General features: G+C 44.7%; 1 protein-coding gene across 3 annotated transcripts in view; it reads left to right on the forward strand.

The window, feature by feature from the left end:
- faf (ubiquitin carboxyl-terminal hydrolase-like faf) overlaps positions 1-22,284 on the forward strand; it is a 482,217-nt gene that overhangs the window by 438,083 nt on the left and 21,850 nt on the right. For all 3 annotated transcript variants that reach the window (XM_075874530.1, XM_037429964.2, XM_075874549.1), the window contains 2 exons: positions 7,395-7,568; positions 19,762-20,298. In XM_075874530.1, the coding sequence (XP_075730645.1) occupies positions 7,395-7,568; positions 19,762-20,298 (711 nt within the window). The remainder of the gene's footprint in view (positions 1-7,394; positions 7,569-19,761; positions 20,299-22,284) is intronic.

A 22,284-nucleotide genomic window follows, 5' to 3' on the forward strand; every position in this document is an offset into this window, starting at 1 on the left:
ATCTATAGTCATTAGTCTATGTTGGCATATCTTAAAGATCACTTTCAATTTAGCACTTTTTTTTCTATGGTGGCCTCAAACAATAGGGGTGAACTTAAGTTATCTCAGGAACAAGATGAGTTTCAGGAAAACTAATTAAATATTTGAAACCAGCAGAAAAGACTGCATAACCATGTGTAGTTTGGTCAAGATCACTGAATAAATAAACAAAACCATGTCTAAGACCAGTCTGCCCCCTTTTTGCCAAATACAAATTCCTAGGCCTAATTTTGGACACCAAGCTAACCTTTGTACCACACATCAAGTATCTAAAAAACAAGTGCATCAGAGCCATGAATGTTTTACAACTGTTGTCACGCACTACGTGGGGGACCGACAAGAAGTGTCTCATGAACTTGTATAAGAGCCTTGTACACACTCGCCTGGATTATGGCGCAATAACCTATCAGTCCACGACACTTACCGCCCTAAAGATGCTTGACCTATTCACCACTTAGGCATTCGCCTCTCTAGGGGTGCCTTTCGCACCAGCCCCGTTGAAAGCCTGTACATGGAATCGAATGAATGGTCACTCCACCTACAGAGTTGCTACATGTCTTTTCTATATTATCTCAGAGTGAAGGCAGGCATGGACCACCCTTCACAATTGATGATATGTCTACTTCTGTTTGAAAACCAGCCATCTTTGAGACAACCCTATTCACTTCATGTAAGGGGCCTTTCTGAGGAAACCGGTGTGTTACTCGAACATCGTTTGATGGCTCCCGCACCATGTCTGCCACCATGGCGGTAGCAATCGATAGATTATGATGTGTCTTTTTCAGAGATTACAAAGCACGCAACCATTGCACATATCCGCACATACTTCCTAGAACTACAACAAAAGTACACACGTACAGAGTTCTTTACAGATGCCTCGAAGTCTAACACTTCTGTTTCGTACGCAGCCATTGGCCCATCCTTCTCAGATACTGGCGTCCTGCATCCTGATGCAAGCATTTTTACAAGAGAAGCCTATGCGATACTTTTGGCTGTTAACGAATTGCACATATAAAACTACAAAAAGCAGTAATATTCACAGATTCTTTAATTGTTGTGAAAGCCTTGTAACCTCTTAAATAACATGAAAACCCAGTTCTTGTGTCCTTTTATTCACTGTTATATACAGTCTACTCATCCAAACAGCATGTTGTAGTCTTCTAGGTGCCAGGGCACCGTGAGATACATGGAAACATTTTGGCAGACCAGCTGGCTGCATCCGCCAGCGACGATGCTGCTAACGCATCAATACCAATCCCTGCACTTGTCATGTAACCTTTTCTAAAACGAAAGCTCAGGGGTTATTGGCAGAACATATGGGATAGACTCACATAAAAATTGGCCCCGTATCTGCATGTTTTACTGCAAATGTCGTCGAAAGACGATAGTTTTGCGCCTGGAGAGAGTGAACAAAACGTTTATTTCATGTTCTGCGCAACGAAATCGGTGAATGGTGTTCTGGAGGCGCTGCATTAGAGTGCCTCGATGCATGTGACCGAGGCGAACGAGCGCATCGAGGCACATCACACGTGAGACATGTGCCCTATCTGACAGTTATCTTGAAAAACAAAGTGCCCAGCGTGCACGCTCGTCTCGGAGGCGATAAGGCGTAGAACGCAATGAAACGGATAGGTGCCACCACCGTGTCGTCTTAGCTAAGGTCCCTAGATGAAAGAAGTTTCATCTAGGGATCTTAGTCTTAGCAAAGTGTAGGAAACGCTTGTCTTTGCATGCAAGCGTTGCATTGTCAGCGCAGTGTGATAAGCGCTAAGGTCCTTAGAATTACTTATGTATGCCTCTTCTAGCATAAAGAGATACACACTCAAACCTTGTAATAACATAACGGCATATAACAAAATAGTGGATATAATGAAATAAATGTAATTCCCCTTGAAAGCTACATTAAGAACCATGCATTTTAAACTTCATTGTAACGAAGTAAAATTGACTGGTAAATGAATATAACAAATTAAATTAATCTATCAAATAGTCTATAAAAAAAACCGACCGTAGTGTGCAAAGTATATTGTTTTCTGCGGAGTTTGAGGTTCGTTTGGCGCGGCTCTCGTGCCGACCTTACAGCCCCGCCACGCGCGGCCGAGAGATCCCTCCTTTTCACAGGCCAGGGAAGAGGATTGAAGAAGCGCTCAGTGGGTCACATGACCGAGCAGCGGCGCCGCGGTGCGAAGCGATTTCCCTCTCATAAGAGCACACGATGGGGAAGCTTCAGAAGACTAACATTTATTCACAAATCAGAGGACGTCCATCAATAATTGAAGTAATCGGTGATGCGCGTCTGCACACGTTTGCCTTGCAGCGAATTACCAATTTCGTACGTAATTTGCAAAGCATAGTAACGCGCAGCTAAGTCTAGCGTCGACACTCTCTAAAGACGACGGTAACGACTGTGTCTCTGCTGCTACCCTCTACACCGAGAAAGGACTCTCTGCGACAGCTTTCTTTTTTCCTTTCTTTCCGTGCGCGACCTTGAAGGGAGAAGGGTCTCTACGCGCAGAGATGGAAAAGGGAGAAGTGTGGCACAGGCGCGGCGCAGATCGGCATTTGAGAGAGAGCAAACAATTCGCCACAGTCTTTTCTTTTTTTCCTTCTTCACGCGCAGCGTTGAGAGATGCTGCCGCGGGATTGGGCATGCGGCTGAGAGCATTTTCGGAGCGCGGTATGTTCCAATTAACCGTCGCAAGTGCTTGTGTGTTCTAACTACAGTGCGTTTTCGCCCATTGGAATACACATAGCTTTGACTGGATCACAGCGCAAGTTCGAATTAACGGGAAGTTTGAATGAAGCGTGTTCGAATTAATGAGATATGACTGTGTTTATTTTCCGTCGCACTCGTGGTCCCGTTGTGGTACATGGGGCTGCGAGGCGATTTCCTTCTTTGCTTGCTTATAGGTGTGCGCCCATCTGAGCATACATTGCCACAAACTGTTATAATCGATATAACGAAATAATTGTGGCTCCCCTTCAACTTTATTTTAACGAGGTTTGAGTGCATACAGAATATTGATTGATTGATTGATTGATTGATTTGTGGGGTTTAACGTCCCAAAACCACTATATGATTATGAGAGACGCCGTAGTGGAGGGCTCCGAAAATTTCGACCACCTGGGGTTCTTTAACGTGCGCCCAAATCTGAGCACACGGGCCTACAACATTTCCACCTCCATCGGAAATGCAGCCGCCACAGCCGGGATTTGATCCCGCAACCTGCGGGTCAGCAGCCGAGTACCTTAGCCACTAGACCACCGCGGCGGGGCTGCATACAGAATATTGACATGTTGTTCTTGTGCCTCAGATATGCACAATAATTGCTTTTCAAACGACAATCGCACAAATATGAACCCTGAAACTTGAGCAATATTGGTGGGCGCTGCGGATGGGGTTAGATTTTAGCCTTGTCAAGTGAGCGATTGCAAAATCTTGTCTAGGGGTGGCTTTGACGCGATCTTGCCATTACGCATTGTGTGCTACCCCTGAGTCACAGGTGCGCAGACTGCGTAACGCAGGCTACCCAGATAACGTACTGTGTTCCATAGCCGAAGGTATTTTAAGAGACCTGAACAGCTAATCGAAATGACTAGTGTTCAAGAAAAGAATTCATTTTCAGAAACAGCGATCATGTGTCACTTTGTATAAAAAGGGTAGCACAACGAGCTGGCATCAGAGTTGTTTTTTCATGACCCGCAGGTCGCAGGATCGAATCCCGGCTGCGGTGGCTGTATTTCCGATGGAGGCGGAAATGTATGCTTGTTTGATTTGGGCGCACGTTAAAGAACCCCAGGTAGTCAAAATTTCCGGAGCCCTCCACTACGGCGTCTCTCATAATCAAATGGTGATTTTGGGACCTTAAACCCCACATATCAATCAGGGTTGTTTTTTCAGCAAAAAATAAGTTTTCTAGCATGTGCCATAAAGTGAAGAGAGAGGACAGAGGGCCTCGCGTGTGTGATAAAAAACATGCAATCAAGTCTGTTGAATGTTGTTTCTGTGCAGTTTATGAAATTTCCTCTCATGCAGCCACTGTTACATCGGGAAATCTGGCTGCTGCATAAATGACCGTCTAACACCGCAATCTAATGCGGGGTTCTGTAGGCAGCTACTTAGCTGCGCATAGCTCCGTTTGCGAATGTCATGCATTGTTTGATCAACGTAAGATACTTCTATGCTACAGAGATCAACGAGCACAGGAGATTTATGAGGCATTCTGCCTTAACAAGAAAGGTGATATGTGTGTCAGTGCACCTTCGATAACGCTCCTTACCAGGGAATTTGTTTATTTGATAACTGAATGATTGCATAATCAGTTTTTTTTCTTCAGACACATACAAACATAACAAAAGTTACTCTTCCATGTCACTCTTCTCCTCTGCCTTCTTTTCAAGTTCTGTGTGCTATTATCCACCCACATATAGAGTAAACCTTGGTTGAAAGTTCGGCGCTTCATCCGTCTATGTCACTGTCCTGTGTTATGCACTGTTTTTTTTCTTCGCTTCGTTGGATTTTAGCTCTTTCGGGTATCGTTTCGGTGGACAGACAAGTCCAAGAACAGAAAGACAGACAGACAGACACACCAAAATGTTTGCGTCGAAGGTCCCCAAGAAAGACTACCCTCTTTAATAAACTACAGTGCAACCCAGGTATAACGATCTATCGGTTATAATGACCATATTTTGGTGCACTTACGATTTTCCTGTGCTACCCTTTGAAACTGAGTCTAGATACAGTGAAAATTTTTTAGCGTCTCCAACTTATACAACTAACATTTCTGACACAGTTGCAGTAAAAATATAGCGCATGCGAAGCAGAAAAAAAAAAGGGGAAAACAGGCATTTTGAAGCATGTGATAGGCACGTTCATGTGTGCACTGCTGCTGCAGACAGATTTCGGATGTTGCAAGTGAGGTGTTTCTCTTTGCAGACGTTTTTTTACAGGCAGACCAGAAGAGAGGGGGTTAAAATTAAAAAAAAAAAATAGGCAGCACAGAAAATTGCGATCGGCTTTCACACAGCGAACTTTTCTGACGCTGTTCTCGGCATCTACGACCGCCCGACGATAAACCAGCAATTCCTTCGAACGCAAGAAGCCATAAATGCGAGAGGCGATAACTTTTGTTGTGTGAAAGTTCCTTGCGAGGCTCAACTCTTCGACACCACCATGAGACACGACCACGTTGTAGGCTTTTTTCTATGGCGCGTTCCACGGACGCCTTCGTTTTTTGCCGTGCGCTTGGCGCGTCTTCTTCTTCAGACGAGCATCACCAGTCATGCTGGCAAAAGGGCGGAAAGTTGTTGCTTCGATCGCGTAGCACGAGCAGTAAGCAGACGGGCACACGCGCGAGATGGGAGCCAGCGGCCGACAAACAACAACCAGGAAAAAAAAACGCAGCCTCGTTGGCCGCATCAGCCAATGGGAAGGGAGAGACGGGGGCTCGCCTGGCACGCATGCGCTTCGACCAATGCGTGATTGGGAAAACGGCTTCAGAAAAGGGGCGAAGGCAGCTGTTCCTTTCATGTGACACGATTTTGAAGAGTGGTGAAATGGGCACAAAGAAATCAGCTTCAAGACGAGCTCAAGATGGCATCGATCGGCCGGCTGCTTCGCTAGCGGGGCACGCACGAAGTTCGAACAAATTTTGCTTTTCACGGGGCGTTTCACAACTACCGCAGCGACATTATAACAAATTTTAACCCATTTATTGATCGAATTTAGCGTTCACAATTTTAGAATATATATAGAAGTATAGGCGTGTATAGAAATAAAATTTGAAAATTGACTTTTTGGTAATTTTTCACCATTCTAAGGCCCGCGTCCCCCCTTAAGAACTTCCACCTTTCAGTAGCGGCAAAGGCCAGTCGATTAGTGATGACTTCTCTGCGGTCGCTGTGATGCCTTAACCAATAAGCATAAAAAAGAGCGATAGCGAGGTGGCCGGTGGCAATGAACGTGCCATTTTGACTCACTGCGGGCGAGCTTATCACAGTCATCTGCATATAACTGCTCGGCGGAGTGACGGTGGTACAAGCACGTCATGGTGCCGTTCGCAAGTCCGCCGCCGCGTCCTGCAAGGCCGCTTGCGCACGTTGCTCGCAAGAACCGAACAGGCTACCCGCCGCACCCCAGCACGATCCCAAGTTAGACATGCTCGAAGAACGTATGAACACGCGCGTACATTGGACTGCAAGTGAACTGACATGCGACGGCGAGAGTAGCTAGGGTAAGCGACATACTGCACACAACTAGCCAGGGATGACTGGTTCGAAGTCAGGGGGTGGCGATTCAAAGGAACGGCGTGAGTTCATTGCGAACGGGCATCGTTTAACACGCGAAAAGGCTTAACTTGTCAGTAGAGTGGTTGTTCGCACTTTTTAATAAGAAATACACACACACAAAAAAAGTTTTTATGCAGCCATTTTATGGGCGACTCCATATACAATGAACTACTGATATAACGACCATTTATCGCGGCAATTTCGAGTTTGTAATGAGTGGGTTCGTCTGTACATGTTATTAAGACGCAACTATATAATTGGCTGCCACTATCAAAATTACAACACACAGAAGTAACGCTTACAAAGCTAAGAACAGGGCATACACACTCTACACATTCATATCTTTTTTCTGCGAGCGATCCACCATTGTGCGAGAGATGTGGAGAACCACTTACGGTTCTTCACATCTTTGTTCAATGCAACAAGTTACACCCCCTAAGAAAAAAGCACTTTTCATTACCCTGCCGGCGCAGCTCCCACTACACCTTAGAATGCTCATCGGTAGGGATCCGATGAGCATCCCATCAATTTCAATTACTGTTTACGTTTTTAAATGATGTACATAGTTTTCACTCTATATTTCGAGGTGATCCGTAGCATGACCTCTTTACCGAGGTCGCGGCTGCGGTGACTACACCCCCACCATGGTTTTATAATTATGACCTTTCGGTATCCACTTTCGCTGCACATATTTCACGCCACTGTCATGAATTTACTAATTCTGTTTTTGTTCGCGTTAATGTGAGGAACGTTAAGGCCCCTATACAGCTACGCACCATATCATTGTTCACATCTCTAGTTTACTGAAATGGCGCTCTTGGCCATCGATTGGCCCTTGCACTATAAAGCGCCACACATCATCACCATCATCAAAGACGACAATATTGTAAATGATTTTGAGGGGTCCAATTACCTGAATAAATGCGTGGCACCTTCTCTTTTCAACTGCTGGTCATGGTCATGTGCTGTGCATTTTGCCTGTTACAATGCTGGGGCATTCCACTATGTGAAGCAGCCTTAGTTTGGAAGCGTGAAATGTGTTGATTGCAAATTGAGTGCCTGTGCAGCGGTTGCAGCTGCTTCGGCTGAACGTGCTGTGCACACTGATGCTGGTTGCCGTGGACGAGGGGCCGGGTCCGCCTATCAAGTACCAGTATGCCGACCTGAGCAAGCTGTACCAGATGGTGTCCCTGCTGGTGCGCTGCTGTGATGTCTCCACCAAGACGCACTCCTGTCTGCCGGTGAGTCTGCCTTCGTTTCCGAGAAGGGGTGTCTTGCATCATTCCAAGTGATGAGATGAAATGACCTGAGCGAAAGTGGACAGAAAAAGGGCACATTATTGCTGCTATGTTTATAAAATATGTTTAGTCACCATGTTTTGATAACTTAATAACTCTTTCATTACCATGCCTATACAAATCAATCACTGTGATCGATGCTTTGAAGAGTCAATTTTGGCATGTTGATATTGTTTCATGTGCACCTTGCATGCCCTAGTAGTTAGTTGAGCCACCGAAATTTCAGAATCAGTATCAAGTTGCTTGTTTTGGCAACATAAAAATTTTTGACAGGTCTTTGTGCAAATCAATGCGCATGTGTTGTAGGCAAAGTGCACTTGACTGACGAATTTTAGAGAAATGCATACCACTTTCCAAGTAACTTTTGCAACTAAAAAATGGAATTTCGGAGTCAGCTTTGCAGTCTGACAGTGTTGAGTTATAATAGTTGCCGAAAATTTATGCCAGATATTTGCTAGAGAATGATTGTTTGGAGTCTGGGAAGATTTACTCTACCGAAAATAACTTCCCAAGGTTTTCCGCATGTGTAACGTGTGGAGGTGACCCTTTTAGCCAGTTTCCAGCAGCTTCGGTTTCGCTTCTATTGTTGTGCTAGACTCAGAGCTGCATCCAGTGCTGCTAGTCACTTCCGTGGTGGCATGGTCACGCAGCCATGAGTGCTCACCTGTGCCACTCAAAGCACATGCCACTTGATGAGCGCTAACTATTGTCACACTTGTTACTAGTACACTGTACTTAAAAAGTGTGGTCGTTTCTGCAAACGGCGAGACTACAGCGAGCGAAGTGACTTTCATGCTCTCTGTAACTACAACACAGTCCTCCCAATAAAAGCCGAAGACATTCAATTCTTATCCACCGAATCTGGCGGTGAAGGAGAACCACAGGCGGACCACACACTATGACGTAAAATGCATGAGCAGACCTCTGAGCGCACCCTTCGCACCATATTGCTTGCAAAGCTCAAAACCCGCTGATACCCCCCTCTCACCCGAGATCCGCATACCACCAGTAAGAAATGGTGTTTATATATAACTCACCGTTACTATTATGAAGGAAGTGTGCTTTTGGGCTCAGTGGCTAATGCCGTTCGCTGCAGAGCACGAGGTTGCCCGTTCATTTTCGGGTGTTGAAGAATATTTTTTTAATATATATATATAAAGTAGATATATGTACAGTTAAACCTGGGCACATAGTGACATTGCAAAGAGTTCGCAAATTTGCCTTCCATCCAAGTTTTCGTCACATGCAGTTTTCGAATAAAGATTTGAGAAACTATCGCAAAAACCAAACGAAGATGCAGAGGGTGCCAATACAGTGCCACTCACCTCAAATATTTATTTAGTACAAGAAAACTGCATCACTTTGGCTCGTGTCTTTCGCGCCAAATATGACGCTATGCGGTGGTTCAGAGAACCCAACTCATCCAATGCTGCCTCGTCATCCTGTGAGCCAACGTGACGGCGCAGAACGTCCGGCGCGTCCAAGACCTCCTTTGCAGTAGTCAACGGCAATGTATCTGTCGCTAATGAACCTTCACCATTAACAGAATCTTGGGAAGTTGCTACAAGTGTCACATTCGACATTTTTTCGGTAGATACAGCATCATTGTAAACATACAAAGACTTGTTAAAGGACCAGTATACGACCACAAGGTCCAAAAATTGTTATAAAAAGAAATGTGTGCACTTTTACTTTTTGAACATGCTGCCACATGAATTTTTTGAAGACATGCTATATTAAGGAAGTTACTGAAAATGCAACATCGCTTTCAGCTGGTTTCAAGGTTTCGTGCGATCTCACCGCCCTTCTTCTCTCAAAGGGAGGGGAAGGCGTAGCCAGTTGTCATGACTCTGCCCTCTTCGGCAATGTGACTCGACGTCAGCATTTGATGTCATCGGTGAACTCCATCAGTTGCAGCGAACTTCGGCTTGCTGAGATGCCAGGCTGTTTGCTGTTCACCCGGTGCCGATGCATCTCCGCAGCCCAGTTGCTTGATTTGCAGCCGACTACGATTTGCAGCGAAAGTGCGTTCGAAAACCTGGACATGCAGTTGGCCTGATTTTTCAGGAGTTAGCAGACTGCTGCGTCGTCTGGGAGCATCACAAAACACAATGCGTTTTATAGTGAGTGAGCTGATCAACAGGTGGCGTGACAATCTGCACACTCCCCAAAACTCTGTCAGTGACGTGTCCGGATTTCAATACGTGGAGCCTACAGGGAGTTTTGCAACTCGTATGATTAAATTACTCCATCGTAGCTGGGGCGGATACTGTGGGAACCCGAACTGTCATTGACTTCACTACTGTTTGTTAACACCTGGTTTAGACCAATTGACGAGCTGCATGCTGCGTCACATTGCCGATCGCTGAGTTGACGTCATTGCGCATGAAAGGAGGTTGGCCAGGCACAAGAAAGATGCAAGGGAATTGTTTTTTGAAATGGAGTCCTTGTGCGGGGTACAGCACTTTATTATTCAGAAAACATAATCGCTGCGGTCTACTCTACGATATGCTGAGCTTGTTTGGGGTATGTAAAAAAAAGTCCGAGCCTGTTGACTGGCCCATCAAGTGCAACATCGTCGGGCACTCCACTATTTGCCCGAAGTGCATACCGCGCTTCACTGGCGCTGGGTGTATTTGAAGTTTTCTAGGGTTCTTCTTCATTGACTCTAGCCTCTGTAACCACTGACACCCGGGCTTTCACGAAGCAATTCACTACTGTGTCGGCTTTTACTTCCTGCCAGGAAGCATCTCGATAGCTTGATAAATGTCTATTTTTGTTAGCCCTTCAAAGCGTATATCTAAGAGGATCTTATGAATGATGTGAAGACGATAGCAGCACTTAAAGCTGTCGATGATCCCTTTGTCTAGTGGTTGCACTAGGTAATTGCTGCAGGGAAATACTGCAGCTCGATGTTCAATAGCTGAAAGCCTTCAATGTGGTGCATGGTGCAGTTGTCAAGCATTAGACACATTTGGCGACCCCGACGCTTGACATCTTCGTTCTATGCCTTCAGCCATTCAGTAAAAATTTCTCGGCTCATACAGGCCTTTGAATTGGCCACGTACTTGACTGGCATCTTGTTTGTGCCTTTAAAACACCTTGGCCAGGCATTTCTTCCTATAATTATTAGGATTCTTTTGTTACTGCCGTTACTGTTTGCACTGCACAAAGCAAGACTGTGACTTGTAGTTTGCTCTGCTTTCCGTCTCGACGATCGCGCCCTTTGAGCTCAAGCGTGTCAGCAACATCTGGTAGAACAACGCGGTTTCATTGGTGTTGTACAAGTCCGCCGCCTCATAGCGGTCTAAAATGCCTGCCAGCTTCTCGGCCACCGAGGAGGCAGAGGCATTGCTGTCAGCAGATGCAGGTTTGCCGCTAATCACTCTACCGACGACACCGTGCCGGTTCTTGAGCCCCTGCAGCCAGCCGCTACTTGCCTTGGAATTGTCATGGCAAAGTGTAGATGCATAATCCTTCGCTTTCTGCTGCAGAATTGCACCACTTATAGGCAACAAAGCGAATATATGCTGAGCTGCTTAATTAAGCAAGTGTGAGCTTTTCTTCGAGATCCAGATATTTGCTTTTTTTTTCAGCCCGCAGCAACTTTTCCTCGTTGACGTGCAGCTGAAGATATTTGTTCGTGCTACTCACGGTAACAAGCTTTGGGCACACAAAAACATGCATCTCAGCTGCATTTGGTGGCCAAAATAACATTCCTTTGTTTTGTACTTTCATAATGGAAAATGGTACGTCACAATTTGCGCTTTATTGGAAACAGATGTAAGGCGCACAGCTCTTATGTGAAACAGCGCAAACTGCCCTAGCATGTGTTCGGCCGCCATTGTGTTACGATGATGACAATGCATCTGACCCCTTTGCCAGGAGTGCTGGTGCCGCAAAAATTGTTTTGGTTTCATACACGATTGTAAGGCACAGACAACTACTGTGGTTGTTGTCATCGATTTTGTTAAGCATTAGTCCCCCTATTTTCCCCTCTGTACACAGCGGATGAGATAGCCCCATAGAGGGCCCAGGCTTTTGTGTTCTGCTGTTGTCCTGAGCTCCAGCTGGGGTACCAAAGAACATGGGGAGAATATAAAAAGACGCAAAGGCAAGGAGTCCCAGAAGCCATTATGTCCCCTTCTCATTTTGTTGCTTTCCTCACTGATAAAGCTGGTGTTTTGAAGGAGATACCGGCTTTATGTGCTGCATTTTTTTTTCCATTTTTCTCATTCCCTCTCTTTGCCTCGCAATTCACTTCACGTCTTTGCACCAGGAAGCTCTTTGTGTCTTCCCTTTTTTTCTTTTCTTTTTTCTCGTTCACCTGAATGCCCCACCAAGACTGGAATGTTGATAATGCAAAATCGCCAGCATTGTCGGTCATCTTTACAGTAGAAACCTGTTAGGTGATTCGTCTAGAGCAGATTTTTTTGCATCAAGTCTGGGAAACCAAACAAATGTTCCCATAAGACATAAGTGAGAATCTGTCTAAATTGAGTTCGTTTTATTGAGAGTTCACTGTATTTGCTTCGGCTAGTTCGAATAGTGAAGTTCAAGTGCGAATCAAATTTGATAGTAAACACTTTAAAAGAAACATAAAAAATTTCGAATATTCGCACACCCCTAATACAGTTGAGCCCACATGTAATGGCCCCACTTAAAACAAACTTCCGCTTAAAATGACCAATATCAACGTGACCATGAAAATATACATTGGTTCAATGGCGCAATATCACACTTACGAAGCCCCTGATCGGTTACAGCAAACGGAGTCAGCGGTCTGCCGACTTCCCGGGAAATCAATTTCGACCACCAATCAGGCATCGGCGAGATGCCCATACATTCTTATTGTTAAACACCGACCCTGCCTCCGCGACCCTCCAGTTGCCGCTCTCCCCAACCCATGGAGGAAGGAAAATTGTTTCCTTCCTCCATGCCTCGACTGCTTTTTGTTACGCACCCCTTCGTCCTTTGCCCCCCGCTACTCTGAGCACCCCACATCGCCAGGCGAGCCCCATGTTTTCACACTGCCACCGATATTTCGAAGACAGGTCGGCCATCTACCCTGTTTTTGATCGCTGGTACTGTCGTTGGCGTCACCGGCCTGGAGTGACCAGATCATATGCCAACATCTTTGGCCACCGACTGTATCCGATAGTCTGCATGTAGTGCACGCACGTACGCTACCCCACCGACTCTGATAATTTGCGATTCGTTTCGTGTTTAGGACTTGTTCTCGCTCACTTCGCACTCGGCTCAGCACGCCTACCGCGCGTGTGCAGAAGCACGGAAATGGCTGGAGCGCTTGCTCATAGCTGTTGGCCACCTGGCAGCCAACCTGCCGCTTCGGGCGTCCCGGTCTTCAGCTGTAGAGATGGTGAATATTTTGTGGGCGGCGGTGACGACGACATGCGTGGGGAACTGTTTTTGCGAGGCCGGCTTCGTCGACGTCGGGCCCGATGCCGAGCCTGAAGCTTCTGAACTGCGGCAGCATTTTGTGGCAGCGCGTCGTCGACTCCGACCTGGGAGAGGGAATGGCACATCTGTTGAGATGGTTTAAATACGGCCGACGATGATGCCGACACTGCGAAACCATGCACGGATTGGGGCATTGTGAATGAAGTACGTGGCGAGAGCGATTTGGAAGAATCGGATATCGAGAACGACAAAACTTCGAAGCCAGTGCCTCATGCAGCTTATGCCATGGACCTCGGCGAACGAGCACCCTGCCGTTTTAAATGAACTCGAGACCGCCCTTATTGCTTCTGCTCTTGGAACACGTGCATCACGGACTTTTTGGGGCGACAAAAAGTTTGTGTTTTCACTCGCAACTTTTTTTAAAACTCTTGTTTCATTTACTACGAACTCTGGATACAGCAAATGGATGCCGCATCACGCTCAGGTTTGTTATAAGCGGGCTGGACTGTATACGTCTATTTATTGATATTTAATACTTCATAATTTTCAATAACTTCAATTCTTATTGAAGCGAACTAGAATACGTTATCGTTTGAATATTTAAAGTGTTCGAATGTTTACACAAGTCCACTGAAGAGTGATTGTACTGATGTTGAATGCATGGTTTGTACATATCTTCTAGGGTTGTGCGAATCTTTGAAAGTTTCGAATATTCGGTGAATATTTCATTTGTAATATTCATATTCGAGTCGATAACCACATATTTGAAAATTTCGAATATTTGATGTTCACATGTATTCGTTCGTAGGTTTGTGCTATTACTTGAATGCTTGGAATATTCAAACAAGTATTAGGGTATTCGAACTCGGTTCGGTTTGAATTTAAATTATTGAAAATTTCGAAGTGTTCGCAAAGACCAAATAAATCCATATTAATCCGAATGTATTGCTTGTAAAGGTGGTTTTACTGCAAGATAGGGATGCTGAACCGTGAGAGCACATTTAAAGGGGCCCCGCAACATTTTTTTAGCATTGTCAGAAAACGCTGTCGATCGGTTGTCGAGGCTACCAAGGATACGCAAGTCAAATTATTATAGCGCAGCACGTGGCGGGTGCATCACAATAATTTTTTGAAGTCTGCTATAAATTGCGCTCTTCTCTTGACAAGCTCAGAAAGTATGTGTGGCGTATTTTCTTTTCCCGTGTCATCTCTCCCTGCTTAGCTTTGAGTGCTTTCATTGGGATGAGAGGAGAGAACGCACTTGCAGTGTGCAAGAAATCTTTGCAACTCTGTGCGTGCTGGACCGATTCTAAAAAAATTTGCAGCGGCGAATTCATGAGGCTATAAATAAGCTTCTTTAGTGAATCCATTCCATGGCTACTGGAAATATTGTCGCACAGCCCCTTTAAGTGAAAATATTACTCCTAAATAAATTAATTTTATTAAGCTTAAAAGCTAGTTATGACGGCTTTTAGGCTCTAAATATAATTAATCCCAAAATGTTATGTATTTTAAGGGTTATGACTCGCATCCTGCTGAAAGTAAAATAATGCTACTACTGAAAGTTTTTCGACTTCTTCTGAACGCAAAAAAAAGGGAATTTTCATAAAAGCTGTATTTTACATTTAAAAAAATATTGTGCCGGTTAGTTAGGTCATGATAAATACTATTCGAATACGATAAGAAATCATTCAACCAAAATCACTATTTGCTTTGAACCTAAAATTCACTATTCGCACAAGCCTATTCATTCGCATATATCACTGTGAAGAACTTGCGATTTTGCGCATTCGCCATTAGAGTTTCAGTAGATCATGCAAAAATTACTATTACTTTGGGAAAAGTGCGATGATGCCTGCACGGAAATTCATAGGAGCGTGATGACGGCTACCAACGAATGTGACGGCAAGTCATTGCGATAAACCTACTACTGATAAACATCTAAAGAAATCTAAATCATGTACTGCCTGCACGGCAGTACGTGTGGTTTAGCGGTTTAGCGCTGTTATGGTTCACGTAAGCATACCGACCATGCCGTCCTCTGCCGCGTTCCTGTACGCGGGACCGCTAATGCGTATTGCTCGTGGAAACGAAGGAAACTCGCCACAGCTGCATTGGCTCGACAAAATAGTCTTCACACCTTTGCTCGGTCCCGTGCTGAGCGAACATGAAGAAAATATCTTCGAAAACGAAGGCGTGCAGCTTGCGGAGAAAGATGCGCGCCAGTCTTGGAAGTAATAAAGTGTAGAACGCAAAGCGACGGGCAGGTGCCACCACTGTGGCGGCGTAGCAAAGCGTTGGAAACACCTTTTTGAGCATCGCGTTGCACTGTCAGAGCAACGCGATAAACGCTACATTCCTTAGAGTTACTTGTGTGTGCTTCTTCTAGTATAAAGGCAGACATACAAAACTTCGAAGTTTTGTTATGGTGCCTCAGATTTGTGCAATACAGTGAAATCCCGTTATAACGAACCTCAGATTAACGATTTTTTCAGATTAACGAATATTTCGGAAATCCCCTTCCAAATGTCCATTGGTTCAATGTAAAAATATTTCACTACTACGAATTTCAGAATAACGAATGTTTCAGAATAACGTATCAAATTTTATCACCCTGGTACCTTAAGAGCACTTCAAAATAACGAATTTCTAGCGTAAAAATTACATGCGGCGGTCTAAATGCCCAGCGCCATATGTGGCACTATCATCATCATCAGAGCTCCTGCTCATTTCTCCATGCGTTGCCTTATGCTAAATGCGCACTAGCCTGGCTAGCCCTATCGCCATCGCCAGTACCTTGTTTTCGATGTTTTTTTTTTTTTTTGCATGCTTGTTGAGCCAGGTTGAGCCTAACCTCGCCGCCTTTGTTTTGTTACGTCGACCGGCAACGTCGCACGATTGGCATCATAAAAAGTGTCAAGGCCCATTACCGGACACGCCTGGTTCAGCGATTGCTGATAAATCTTCGGATGAAGCTGCCTACCTCCATCAATGTGCGACAGGCCACAGAAATGGTTACCGGGGCCTGGTGGAGCGTTACATCAACCACCATCCAGAACTGCTGGAGGAAGGCAGGCTTGGTAGTAATGCCATCTGAATCTGAACAAGGCAGCGAAGAAAGCGACGCGAGTGGCATGTGGCAAGAAGTCGTCGAAAGACTCGCGATGAATGCCTCGGTGACGTTCGAGGACTATGTGCAGTGCGACGACGAAGCATGCACGTTAGCCGAACTGACGACCGATGACATCGTCAGTGCTGTTCGTGGTGATAACAGCGATGAGGACGCCAATGGCGAAGACGACGCTGAGACCGCGCCCGTTAGCCAACCAGAAGAATCGCTTTCCAACGCCGACATCATGGAATGCGTGTGAAAGATGCGCACTTACCTTGGCAGGTGCAGCAATGCCACCGAAGCAGAGCATAAGAATGTGGACAACTTCGAAGCGTTCGTCCTGCGGCAGTTGAGCGGCACCCGCCAGGCCAAGATCACCGACTTTTTCAAATAAACGTGCGCTCATTCCGGAATACTTCGCGTTTTGTTTCTTTTCACGCTCTTCATAAAATCAAGCGTTTGCGGATGTGTACACAGCAAAGGTAGGCGACTCCTTTTGTTGCATTTACGATTTTTAATGCGAATTTTCGATGTTTTCACTATAACAATATTTCAAAATAACGAACTATTTTCCGCGGTCCCTTCAAATTCGTTGTATCGAGATTTCACTGTAATTGCTTTTTAATTGACAATCGCATAACTATGAACGCTAATCCTTGAGCAATATTGGTGGGCACTGCGAATGGGGTTGGCCGTTTGGTGCCGTTTGAGGTATCGTTAGGGCTGACAAACAGAAAAATGTACAGACAGACAGGCAGACAGACCAAAATTTTTTCGCGAAGGTCCCCAAAAAAGACTATCATCTTTAAAAAACTATGTGCAAGGGCAAATTCATGCGTAGGCATTGCACAGTACGCAACTCGCTAGGGGCGCGCTCAGCTTAACGTACGATGGTAAGGCGTTTCGTATATAGCCTTGCCAGTTTTCGCTAATGGATTGCCGTACAAATGTATGCGCACATGTCGAAGCTAGACGAGTCGTCCGTCAGCTGTGCCGCTACTTCAGCATGTATACCCTCTTCATAGTTCCAGAATGATTTCATGATAGCGGATATGGTTATGCGAATGAGCTAAAGTGTTTTTCCGCGCAATGGCAAACATAGAAAAGGCTATGCACTTTCGGTAATGTTACAATGGTGTCGTCACATATAGTTTTCCGTTGCCAATGGTGACACACGTAAGGTGATGGACGGATTACTGTGTAATTCCGCTGCATTCCCGAAAGCGCCTTTGAAAATCCGTCGTACGCGTATCGCACTGGCGTGGCAACGTCTCCTGCAATCACCCCTCCATTACACTGTTGCTACAATCTTGCCTTTTGCCAACGTCAGTTTACTGCAGTCTGTAGCCAGTGCGCCGAAAGCGATCACGATGCGGCAAAATAGTGTCCTCGCCGCCGGGAGTTGCGGCTCTGTTAACAAAAAGGCGTATTTGGGGCTTCTTTCTATCACACATCAGTAATCATCTATTTTGCACGCTTACCTCGCGTTATCACTGCTCGCGCGGTACACCTCGGTCACGACCGTGCAGCTGTTAGCGCAACACAGCATTCTTGATTTGAAAATGGCGAGAAAATTTGAAAGAAAACTGTAAAATCAGGGTCATCCGAGCCGTCACTGATAGTGCGAGAACTTGGATGAATTGTGACCATCTAGGCTGCTTTAATAATCACTTATATTTAAGTACACTGGTGTTAACTGTTAACACAATCAAACAAGTGGCCTCATGCTCACTAGTCATCATGGCAGGTACCAAAGCTTTTCTTTTTGTACTGTCACAAAGTCCTATACGCTTCTCAGAAGAATGACGAAAAATAGCATAGTGAATGCCGGCCTATTACCCAAAAGTTTATTATTAATGCCCTAGTGGGTACCAAGCAAGTGTGCTTGCAGTAGTTACCCTGTGAGTGTTTTGAGGCTCTGAAAGGCCGCTCTTCTAGCTTTGGCTGTGACTGTGCTGCGCCTTTCGCGCAGGCCTGGCTTTTTTTCTTTCTTCTTGTTTTTTTGTCAAGAGCCAAGTCTAATTCGACCACGTGAGAAATAAAGATACAAAAGGTTTGTTCACAATGTAAATTGAACTCAAGACATCACAGTTACAAGTTCAACTATTACTAGTCTTATGCTTTCTGGGAAGCACAGATGCATGGTGACATTTTTTTTTTATTTTTGTGCGCAAAAACTGACTATAACAATAATTGTACTGTTTCCAACTCAAATATATTGTTGCATTGTGCAAAGAACAGGACATAAGGCTTTGTTTCGACGTTAACAGCAAGGCTCTATTCGCACACAAAAACAAAGCGCAAGAGCAGACGCGCAACGTCGTCTTCCTCGAAAAAAGGCCAGAGACTGCCACTCCTGATGCTGGCTTCTTCCTCCTCTGTTGTGCTTACGGCTAATAACCGTGACAACATGGTTGAGGGAAAGATTACTGGTAGAAAAAAATTCCACCTCTTTATTATTCGATATTCGATTCGTATTCGAAGCTATGCATTCGTATTCGCAAATTTTGATATTCGCACACCCCTAATATTTTTGTTTTTCTGTTTCAAAAGTGAGCTTTGTTTGTGACACTACTTCATATTTTGAATTCTGTGCTAGTGACAGGAGTTTTTTTTTTTTTCCCCTCCATAACCTGTCTAGTTTTGATTTTTCTGCCCCAAAAGCAACATTTCCTTATGCTAAAACTTGCTCCTAATCCTAATTGGCTGTCACAGCCTTGCGTATGGGGGTTTTATAACACAGCAATATACAAAAGGGGCCGAAATTTGGGAAGTGAATAGTAGTGCAAGACGTTCAGTTTTTCAGGCACAATGTTCATGGGACACCAGTAAAGAAAAAAAAAGAAAATTGGGGCTTTGAACTGAGTTGCCGCATTTCAAGCTATTTCATAGGATTTAAAAAAAAAAAGAAGCTTTTCGTTTTGTTAACTCTTACAACTTTTCAATTTTGGGCGAGATGGAGAGTGGCCGTTCAATTCATTGAACATGGCATTCGGTGTCGTGCTACATTGTGTAAAAATAGTGCTTTTATGTGAACATTTTGCTCAGACCCATCAGAATAGTGCATTGGATCTGCATTTGTTTCATGTTTTGTAGTGCCACTCTAAAGAAGACATGGTCATATCGTGGGGAATGAGTACACTACCGAAACTGTCCTGCAGTGATTTTTTTAAACAACCAGGGATCATTGTAAATAGCACTGGTTTTTTTTTTTTTTCTTTGCATCACTTAGCATAAAGGGGAAGACATAGAGCAGTTTTTATGGTAAAATAGGGGCGCTTACTGCAGCTGGCATTTCTGCTGTAGTTCCAGCATAGGTTGTCATAAAGGGTAAAAGTCATAAGAGCCTGTTTATTGTGCCGACCATTGCTTTTGCGTGCATGGAAATTGTAGTTGACATTTGCATCACCAGCAACAATAGTGTGCACAGACAGGCCGCCGCAGTAATTTGCTATAGCAGAAGTGTCGTTTTAGCCTATTCTTCTGCTCACAGGAGAGTCTCTTTTGCTCACAAGAGAGTCTAGCGTTTTCAAAGTCCAATTGCTGGCTGCCAGTGGGATTAAATGCACAAACACCAATGTGCTTGCCTCTTCAACTTTTCAGAATGCAGTGCCATTGCCCAACCCGTACATGGGTGACCAGCTGTGCCAGGAATATCTGATGCCCATTCAGCCTCAAGTGGCGGCGTGCCTCTACAACAAGAACGGCTACGTCAAGAAGGTGATTGAGGATGCGAGTGGCGCCGAGGACACTCTGAAGCTGCTGCAGTTCTGCTCGTGGGAGAACCCGCAGTTCTCCTCAGCCGTGTTGGGTGAGCTGCTGTGGCAGGTGGCGTACACCTACACGTATGAACTGCGGCCATTTGTGGACCTGCTACTCGGTGTGCTGCTACTGGAGGACTCGTGGCAAGTGCACCGCATCCACAATGCGCTACGCGGCCTTCCCGACGACCGAGAAGGCCTCTTCGACACGATTCAGCGCTCCAAGAGCCACTACCAGAAGCGGGCTTACCAGTGCATCAAGTGCCTGGTGGCACTCTTCGACTCGTGTCCTGCGGCGGCTCACATGCTGCACGCCAATGGCGAGCTAAAGCGCAAGTGGGCTGCCGCCGTCGACTGGCTCAACGACGAACTTGAGCGGGTGAGCTGGAAAAAAAAACTTTGGTGCATTCTCTTCGAGTCAGGAGAGCGAGTAATACTCAATTGCTTCTGTTCTGTGTCATTTGTGTAAATCTTTATTTATGTTGCTAGAGGTGGCAAGATGGGTGCACTCCATCACAAGCACAGAGGCATGACTGTGTTGGCTACTTTTGATATCCAAACATGGAGTGCATTTAGTGCGGTCTTTATTGACATACTGTATGTTACTAATCAAGCAGATTCTTGCACCTCAAATTTTTCTACTTTCAAACTTGCTGCTAAGGATTAAGCCATTGTGTAGCTTCAATTATAGAAAATGCTTAGTCACATGACGTGGAACTACCAATAAAATTGTCCCTACAATGTTCATGCAGCTTTTTTTTTTTCGTTTTAGCCAAATATTCTGGATTCTAAAAGAAAGGTTTCTTTGTGCTTTCAAAGATATGCATTGTCTTTGGTTGTGATACTTGAACTTCCTTAATTTGGAATTGAATAATTCAAAATGGCCCATTGGTCGAGGCAAAGCTTCTAGGCTTGTGCAAATAGTGAATTTTAGGTTCGAAGCGAATAGTGATTTTGGTCGGAAAATTTCCATCGAATTCACATGGTATGTATGGCATATAAAATAATGGGAACATATATCATGACCTGACTAACCTGCACAATATTTTTTTTTAATTGGAATAGGTTCTCTGTACAAAAGTCTTTTTATTTTTGTTCAAAGGAAGTCAAAGCAACCTTGAGTAGTAACGGCATTTGCGTTTCGGAAGGATGCAAGTGATAGCGTGTAAAATACGTAACATTTAGAATTTGTTATACTGAGAGCATACAAGCCATCATAACAAGCTTTTAAGCTTGATAAAATGAATTGATGTGAGGGTAACATGGGCCCTACAACACTTTTTCAAGTAGCGATAGAGCCACTAAAGAAGCTTGTTGCCTCACAAACTCACCGGCGCAAAATTTTTGTAATCAGTCCAGTAAAAGTGGATTTCTGAAAATTTGTGTGCACTGCAGTTAGTGATCCCACTTCTGTGCTAACTGTGAAGAAATGCGCCAAATTAGATTTACTGTACTGCGCCATCTTGATAATATCAACGGAAATTGTGCCAAACTGCGTCAAAGATGAATTTGGGAGCATCAGACGCTCCCAAATTCATATTGATGCGAGGGCAATATTCTCATCTAATTTTGAAGGGGAGCTTCGTGGCATTGCAAGTTTTCCCTGAGTATGTGTTTTCACGGTTTAGCTCCATTTTACTGCAGTGAACCGTCTTTACAGGAGAATTAGATGCATAATAGTTTTTAATAAAACAGGTGCTTTCACGGCCTAGCACTGCTCCACTGCAATACAACGACCTTTACAGGATGTCACATGCAGACTAATATCTACCTATTCATTTGAATATTCAAAGCTTTCGAATATTTGCACAAGCCTAATATTTTCTACCAATTCAAATGGCTGCAATGCAAGTGTATAGGGTAAAACACCTGCTGGAAAAAAAATGAACTGATTTATTTGAGTAGTAAAGATGTACAAGGCGATTTTGATATGAGCAAGACCGTCTCCCTAACTTTACTACCTATTTTCTCAGACTGCGAAGTCAACTTACGCGTATTTCTCAATTTTGCCAGAAAACTTACGAGCGCTACCGCAGCAGGCAAGAGGCCACCTTTAGTTATATACAGTGCAGTCCACTTATAACGATACCACATATAACGATATATCGGTTATAACGATGGGTCGACTTAACAGTCTCGTTTTATGCATTGGGGCTATGGGGAAAAAAACCATATATAACGATATGTTATCCACCGCATATCGGATACAACGATGAAAAGTTTGCCGTGGACGGCATGTTTCATTCAGAATAATCGTAACATTTAGATTGATAAGTTCCTCTGAAACGAACTATGCCGAGACAAGACGAAAAGTTAGCGTAGGCGAGTACGTATCTGCCGCCGCTGCAGCACAGCGCCGGCAGCG

The sequence above is a fragment of the Rhipicephalus microplus genome, chromosome 1 (assembly GCF_043290135.1).
Source record: "Rhipicephalus microplus isolate Deutch F79 chromosome 1, USDA_Rmic, whole genome shotgun sequence".
NCBI classification, from domain to species: domain Eukaryota; kingdom Metazoa; phylum Arthropoda; class Arachnida; order Ixodida; family Ixodidae; genus Rhipicephalus; species Rhipicephalus microplus.